The 8,466-nt window shown below is 41.6% G+C and overlaps 1 protein-coding gene across 5 annotated transcripts; it reads left to right on the top strand.

Annotated features, from left to right (window-relative positions):
* Positions 1-4,028: 4,028 nt before the first annotated feature.
* On the top strand, positions 4,029-7,596 carry LOC119326462. 5 transcript variants are annotated; one of them, XR_005157994.1, is made up of 4 exons: positions 4,029-4,731; positions 4,824-4,892; positions 5,123-5,282; positions 7,264-7,596. XR_005157994.1 is itself a non-coding variant. In XM_037600102.1 (3 exons), the coding sequence occupies exons 1-3, from the start codon at positions 4,409-4,411 to the stop codon at positions 5,172-5,174; spliced, it is 444 nt and encodes a 147-aa protein (XP_037455999.1). In that variant the 5' UTR covers positions 4,029-4,408; the 3' UTR covers positions 5,175-7,596. The 5 variants fall into 5 exon arrangements, 1 of the variants encoding a protein (XP_037455999.1); XR_005157992.1 differs by having other exon boundaries at positions 6,294-7,596; XR_005157991.1 differs by having other exon boundaries at positions 5,800-7,596.
* The last annotated feature ends 870 nt before the right edge of the window (positions 7,597-8,466 follow it).

Raw genomic sequence — 8,466 nt, 5'->3', positions numbered from 1 at the left:
TTATTCCTAGGCAGGAAAGTAAAACTTTGAACAAAGATGTTTATGAGGATTTGGTCTTGATAACACTCATCTGTAATGAAGTCGGTGAGGCCGGCATTAGCAATATATTGCATGAACTCCTAAAAAATTCCAGCCTCTTGTAGGAACGGGGTGTGCAGCCATTCGCACGGCCGTACTTCCGCCAACCTCTGAGGGTGGAGATCACTGTTAGAAAACTCCCCAATAACACCCTTGGAGTTCTTCCTCGAGCCAAACTTCCTGAAGATATTCATGTTCACGTAATGAGATGACAAAAATTTGTCAACAAAACTTCACAAGATTGATAGCAACTACTCCTAGGGATACATAGAGGCCATAACAAGCATTCAAACTACTTAGAACACTAAGAATTCAACATGCAAGCTCATCTACAACAGCACCAAGAGTAGATAATTATTCAAAGTATAAACCACTAAAACAAAAACTAATTGGACAAATGGTGGAGTCACATACCAAGCAACAATCCCCCGAAATAGTTTCAAAAACGGAGCTTCGAGCTAAGAGTTCGAAATCCGCAGGTTTGAGATCAATAACGCGGGAGAGAGAGTAGTGGGGATTTTTCCCTGAAGGTAAGTGATGATGTGGGCTAAAGAGATAAGTGAGGGGGGCCACGTGGGGACCACAACCCACCAGGGCGCGCCTGGGGGTCCTGGCGCGCCCAGGTGGGTTGTGCCCACCTGGTGTACCTCCCTCTGGCATTATTTGCACCACAAATTTAGAAATATTCATAAAAAATCGTATGAGGTTTTCAGAGCATTCTGAGAACTTTTATTTTTAGGTCATTTTTTATTGCATGGGAAATTCAGAAAATAGACAATACATGGCATTTTATATTATTTAACTAATAAAAACAAGAAACAAAAGGTAAGGGCAGAAGGTAGTGCTTACTAAATTCATCAACTTCATACTGTTTAAAAATGATTTATTAATAAGGTTGATCATGTCTTATTAACAGCCACTTTCGATTAGCATGAAACCGAAAAACTTTCGTAAATCACTAAGTTACCTCAATGGGGATATGCATTTCCCCAATAATAAGCATTTCATATTTCTTTTTGACAATAGGTAGAGGTATTTGAAACTTCCAATAGTGATTACTAGAGATTTTTCAATAACATTAATACCATTCACTTGGAATTGTTTCTCTGGAAAGTGCAGTGTATGCTCATTACCATCAATATGAAAAGTGACCTTGCTTTTATTGCAATCAATAACAGCCCCTGTAGTATTCAAGAAGGGTCTACCAAGGATAATCGACATGTTGTCGTCCTCGGGCATCTCAAGTATAACAAAGTCAGTCAAAATAGTAACATTAGCAACAACAACGGGCACATCCTCACAGATACCGATAGGTATGGCGGTTGATTTATCAGCCATTTGCAAAGATATTTCAGTAGGTGTGAGTTTATTCAAGTCAAGTCTTTTATATAAAGAGAAAGGCATAACACTAACACCAGCTCCTAAATCACACAAAGCAGTTTTCACATAATTATTTTTGATAGGGCAAGGTATAGTTGGTATACCCGGATCTCCAAGTTTTTTAGGTACTCCATCCTTAAAAGTATAGTTAGCAAGCACAGTGAAGATTTCAACTTCCAATATTTTTCTCTTATTTGTGATGATGTCTTTCATATACTTTGCATAAGGAGGCATTTTAAGGATATTAGTCAAGCGAATACGCAAAAAGACTGGTCTCAGCATTTCAGCAAAGCGTTCAAATTTTTCATCATCTTTCTTTTTAGTTGACTTGGGTGGAAAAGGCATAGATTTTTGAACCCACGGTTCTCTTTCTTTACCGTGTTTTCTAGCAACAAAGTCTCTTTTATCATATCTTTTATTCTTAGGTTGTGGGTTATCAAGATCAACAGGTGGTTCTATCTCAACATCATTATCTGGTTCTTTATCATTATTTGGTTGAGTGTCTTCATGAACCTCATTATTATCCTTTTCATTATCACTAGGTGGATATTCATTACCAGATTGAATTTCAGCATCAGAGATAGAAGTTTCATTTTCATTATTAGGAGGTTTGTCTATTTCAGGTTCACTAGAAGCATGCAAAGTTCTATCATTTTTCTTTTTCTTTTTAGAAGAACTAGGTGTAGTGGTGTTGTTCCTTCGAGAATCTAGTTCAACTCTTTTTGGGTGTCCCTCAGGATAAAGTGGTTCCTAAGTCATTTTACCTCCTCTAGTTGCAACTCTAACAGCAAAGTCATGTATATTATGATTCATTTCATCAAGTAGTTCTCTTTGTGATTTAGCAACTTGTTCTAACTGGGTTTGAACCATAGAAGCATGTTTTCCAACACCCCTAACGTCATTTGAGATTCTAAATAACAAGTCACTCAAGCAATCAATGATATCAAAATTATATTTCAATTGTTTCATAACATTTGCGTTGAAGTGGTCTTGTTTTCTAATGTAATTGTCAAACTCATAAAGGCATTGAGTAGGATGTTTATTATGAGGATCATCACTATCATTGAATTTCGTTAAAGATTTTACCTCTACCATCTTGGGTGGTGGTGGTGCTTCAAGCCCATGTATTTCTTCGATAGGTGGTAAAAATTTAACATCCTCGGCCTTAACACCTTTTTCCTTCATAAATTTCTTTGCCTCTTGCATATCTTTAGGACTGAGATATAATATACCCCTCTTCTTCGGAGTGGGTTTAGGTGGTGGTTCAGGAATAGTCCAATCGTCAAAAAAATTCAATATGTTATTCAATAATTCTTTAGCTTGAGCATAATTCGTTCCCTGAAAACACAACCAGCACAACTATCTAGGAAGTCCCTAGAAGCATCGGTTAGTCCATTATAGAAGATATCAAGTATTTCATTTTTCTTAAGAGGATGATCAGGCAAAGCATTAAGTAGCTGCCAAAGCCTCCCCAAGCTTGTGGGAGACTCTCTTCTTTAGTTTGAACAAAGTTAAATATTTTAACATATAAGAAGGCTAGGGGACCCTCCTCCACGAAGCTCCCTCGATTTCCTGCACTTTGGACCGTTAGATCTGGTCAATCTGGTCTTCAAACTGTCCTGGAACGTTGGATCTGCAAAGTTTCTTTTTACCTCGTTGTAGTTTCAGGCGTCCAATGACTCGTGGGCTCGTTCTCTCCCACTATTGGCTGGGTCAGTTATTTTTGGGTGCGCGGAGGCCCTCTCCTGATGCGGCGCATGCGCATGTCGCGATTGTCGGCTGCGAAAGAGAGCAGGCGCGTCATCCTCCCAAACAGTGAGCATGGGGATGCTTCGAAGGTCAAACAACATACACGGGACGACCCAAGGCAAATGACATGCGGGCCGATCTTTGCGGGGCCCGTGTGACAGTAAAGGAGCAGGTGAACAAGGCGGTGCTGGGCCCTCTCTCCAACCGCGCGCGCGGATGCATGTGAAGTCAAGAAAACACGCACAGACGTGCGTCGCCTGCGATGGCTAGGACGAGATGAACTGAAGGATGCACACACGTTGCTACCTTTCCACACTATGACCGGTGGGCCGAGTTGGCTGCTGGTCCCAGAGGTCTGTGCCTTGCGTTTGTTTCTGTTTGTGTGTGGGATCCGTGGAGTTGTGTCTCGCATGTGGTTGGCTATAGGAGAGAGAGGGCTGGACTGATGCTTACACACCCGCAGGATGCACCATGACGGGTGGGCCACGTTGGCTGTTGGTCCCTCACATTGGTGGGCGGGGTTGTTCTGGTCCAGTGAGTTTTCGTCATGCGACGACTCCGTGCAATTACGTCTCGTCTGCGTCTCATCTGGGGCTTGAGTAGGGGAGAGAGATGTGCTTGCCGCGTACACACCCGCTGCTGCGTTATCGCACAATGACCGGTGGGCCAAGTTAGATGCTGGTCCTACACGTCGGTGGGTTGGATTGTGTCTGTTGGTACCGTTGAGTTTCGTGTGGGGTTGGAGAGAGCCGGGTCGTGCGTCGTGCTGTGCGCCATGCCGGGTCCTGCTCCTACGACTGGGTGTGGGGGTTCACTTTTGCTGCAGCGCAGCCAGTGTTCTCTCCCATCCCGAGCCCCGCACCCTCTCCTTCCTTCTCTCCTCCTTTCTCCTCGCCAGCCACCAATCTGCCTTCTTGCTGCTTCGTCTCCTCCACCGCCTTGTCTCCGGCCGCCGGCTTCCCGGCCGCCCTACCTCACAACGACGTTTTCCGAGGAGCAATGCGAGCGAGGCCAGCATACGAAAGGAGCGGATCGAGGTCTCGCATGCTGGCTCCGTCATCTGCTTCGCCACGTTCTAGATTCGCGCCGCCCCGTGCGATGGTTCTATATCAGCGCAAGTCATCGCCGCAGGATATCAGGGGCGGTGGGTTCTTCACGTCGAGGGCTGACGAGCTGGGGAGGGTCAGAAGGCTAACAGGGCATGCTAAAGAGTAGCGAGGTCGGCTGTGGGGGAGAGGCTACCTCGGAGCTTCAGGCTGCACACGCGTCGCAATTTGGCGGTGCGAGAGCAGTTGCCCGGAGGCCGAAGCTCGGCTGCGCACACCTTGTAGGATTTGGTCTCACCAGGCACTCGATGCCGGCCTCGTCGGCGTCCCGAGGTGACACAACGACGGCCGTGCTCGACACCCTCTTTCGCGACTCGACGACGGCCGGCTCATACAGTGGTCCAGTGGACGGCGGCCTCAGCAGGTGGTTACGACGAGTGCAGCTGGTGCACGAGCTCTCAGTCGGCTCCTCGTCTCGGTACGAGTTCTCGTAGCCGGTTTGAAGTTTTCTATTTTTTATTTTTCCCCCTTCTCCGTTTGTTTGACCTGGTTCTGCTCGGGTGGATGCAGGGTGCAGACTGAGAGTTGGATGCTCTGTGCGTATGGAAGTGTTGCACCCACTGTTGTTCCGGCTGTGAGGTATAATGCTGATTGGGCTTGTGAGTTAATTGTGTCTGGGAATGGATTGCCTAATTGTTGGGGTTTTGTCAATATGTAATTTATTTTACTCATTTTATATCTTATAACTTGGTGGTCCTTTTGCAACCTGGGGTCATCCTGTTCCTAATCACAGGTTACAGTAGTGTCATGTAAAATATATCCAAGCTCTCGTTTCTTGAAATTATCCATCTGTTCTCTGATGCACGCAGGTCACTGGAGGAAAGAGAGTCTAGCTTGCGAGTTTCGCCGATGCGTCCATGACGGCGATGCCAAATTCCGAGGAGATACCAAAGGTGTACTGGGAGGCGGTGCTTCCTGGAATCCCGATGCCTCCACCTATCATCAACCTGCTGTTAGCCCAACAAAATGGTATCTCTCCCTCCCTCCCTCCCTCCCTCTCTTCCCACCTTGGTGACCTCATTTAAGTGGTTTTGATAATTTGTTGTACAACTTTCCCTCTTTGATACCTACAAATTCTTTATAACGATTCTTAGTTTGCAATCCATTATGAAACATAAATGAAGATAATAGATGTGAATCTTTTGTTCTAATGAATGATAAATGTTAACTTAAAGTATAGAGACTATTGCATACAATATGATATCTGTACCATAAAGGATAAGTTAAGCTTTTCTCCACCATGTGAACTAAGAACTTATAAGCTAATTTGATAAGAAGCATAGTACTTGTATCATTCGGAAAATGACACCTTTGTATTCCATTTTCAGGGATAGTCATGTTGTGCTTTGCTTTTATATGATCTAAAACTGCATGGTTCTTGTGCATTTCAGATGTTCTGGGATTAGTACGAATTTTACTATATCTGAAATTCTAAAATTAGTACGAGTCTGACAGCCTTGCAACCAAACCAAAACTAAAACTGCAGGGATCTTGTGACAGCCTTGCAACCAAAACTAGAACTACAAGGATCTTGTGGAGTTCAAAGCTAGCTGTCGTTTGCTGGAATATCAGTTATCTTGTTTGTGCACGATTAACCTGCTTTTCATGAAAAAGTAGAATATTTTAGGACAGACCATCAAGTTGGTTGGCATTTGTTTAGATCTTTATGAGAAGCAGCTCCTCTCAGTAGGACTTTTCGTTTTTATTCATCTTGCTAATATGAGAATATACTTCTTAGTTAGATATCAGTTACACAATTAGAACACCATGAATTCATTGTTTTTTATAGTACCTTGCTGCTGTGAATCAGTGTAATAAACTTGGCGTACAAAACACATGTAGATTTTGTTTTATTCATCAAATAACACATCCAGAATCCTTGTTAACAAGGACCATCTGATGTGAATCAATGTAATAATCTTCTTTATGATTCTATCTACCCATATGAATGACTCAATTGAATTAATTTTCATAATCCAGATGTTCTCTTTTATTGGTTGTGGTTCTGAATAATTATTGCTGCTCTCTGGAGCAGAAGCAATGAATCTTGAAGTTTAGAAGTTTGGGGGGTGGCAACAATACTGCTCTTTACACTGTCTGTCGCTGTTATTTCATGTTTCTGAATGTAAGTCCCGAGAACTAAGTGTCGCATGTCGTTGAACTTTAATGTTATGTCCTGTCTTGTGTACTAAACTACTGTTGGATGCTACGTTTGAGTCAAGATATGCTTATGTGCGATCAATGTTAAATCTGCAACATATTGTTATATTTTTCACTTGTTTGCTACCACTGCTTATTAACTATTAAGAAAAGATGGGGAATAGATGATGTTTTGGCAAAAGGAAACGGCACACTATTTTTTACATGATGAAACTGCAGACTGGTGGAGACTTCCTGCTAATATGATAGACATTGATGCATGTAATGGGTTATCTGCAATATACCTCGATTTTGAATGTGACACGTCATGTATGTATACGCTAAAAAATTGAGCTGGTTGCAGCTCCGTAGGTAGGGGTATGTAATTAGTCAGTATATTTTTAAACTATTAGCTCACCTTGTCAAAATAATTTTTAATGTACATGTAGTGTATCTAAAGTTAGGATCTTTCTTACATCACAACCAAGTTTCCAGCCTACACATATTTAGCCTTTTACCTAAAATGTTATTACTTTCTCATGTCCTGCTTGATGTTACATGGTGTTCAAGAAAGAATTATGGGTCATTTTGTCATGAAGCATGAGAACGATAATACCACCTCAGGTGGGGATAAAGCAATAAATAAATAAATGGGATGTGATTACTGAAACAGGATAATGTACTCTTCTCTCGATTATGCATCTGTAAAATAAAGATTAGTGTAGATGGTACATCTAAAGGGCAACTTTACTGGTCATATTCTTCCCTTTTTCAGTTCACATGATTAGTGCCACCTCTTTCTTTTGTGTAGTGCTAGGCTACGGGCTGGTTTTCTCTTTACTGCCCCAGTTGGATTATATCTCAAACTTCTGTTGTTGTGCCCTATGCTGAGATTCTCCTAGCCAGTGGAAAAGGTGCATACTGCCTCATCATCTTTTTCCTTTATATTTCTCCTCGATTGGAAGGAGTGGATTACTGCTGCCAAGTTCTTGGATAAAATGAAGAGATGCAAGATATGTATGATGTCATGTCAGTTATTTTGTTTTGCAATAAAATGGGTAGTTCATGTATTCCCTATCGAGCAAGATTTATGTCGAAACATATGTATGTGCTTCAGAGATTTTGAAGTCTTCTGGTTATGAGAGATTTGTGTCACATAAGAGATAAAGAGGTGGTACTTACTTTACATTTGTTGATTAGGGAATTATGATACAGCGATGTTTTTTATTTGGAATAGTCGATGACTGCTTACTTCTATTGTTCCCCAAAAAAACATTGATGATGCATCCAGTGTTGCACATTGCATGCTTGCCACAAGCTTAGAAAATCTCCATCTTAGTTTGCTAAATGTTCTTCCTTACTGAGCTACCTTCAGGACGAATGGCAGGTTTATTAACCATTTGATCTTTTTTGTGCATTGCATGTTTGCTGCTAAGTATCATAAAGTAGTTTTTTTTGCATGACCATCCAATGGAGCCATGATATTTGACCAATGAATTCAGAGAACATTTAGTATGTTTATTGATCACTACATGTTCTGTTGGTACAAGTGAGATCCTTTTTCCAGTAGCCATTTTAAAGGTACATGTATTTTTAAACAAAAAGTCTATGTATTTTTGCTCAGACACACTCACTGAAAAATGCAAATATTTTCAATGTGAACATGGTAGCAAATATTTTGTGCTATTAAATTAAAATGTGTATATACATTGTTGACAACAATCCACCGTGTTTTCTATTAAAAGGGATCAAACCATGGATATTTTTTTCATCGACAACATGTCTTTAGCGGGTCTCTGCGCCATTTGGCGCAACTGGTTACCTAGTTTCCTATAAGGCAGCTTATTTCTTATGAGCAGGAAAATATTTTTCAGAGAAGTAGTATATCATATCCTGGCGACTACGCACACAATCAGGAGCAAGAGTATTGTACCAAGCTTTAGCATCACCCCTTAATGAGAAAGGAAATAATTTGAGAATAAAGTAGTATTGAGTTTTCTCATCATGAGTAAAA

The sequence above is a fragment of the Triticum dicoccoides genome, chromosome 6B (genome assembly GCF_002162155.2).
Source record: "Triticum dicoccoides isolate Atlit2015 ecotype Zavitan chromosome 6B, WEW_v2.0, whole genome shotgun sequence".
NCBI lineage: Eukaryota > Viridiplantae > Streptophyta > Magnoliopsida > Poales > Poaceae > Triticum > Triticum dicoccoides.
This window is presented reverse-complemented; position numbering and strand designations above follow the sequence as displayed.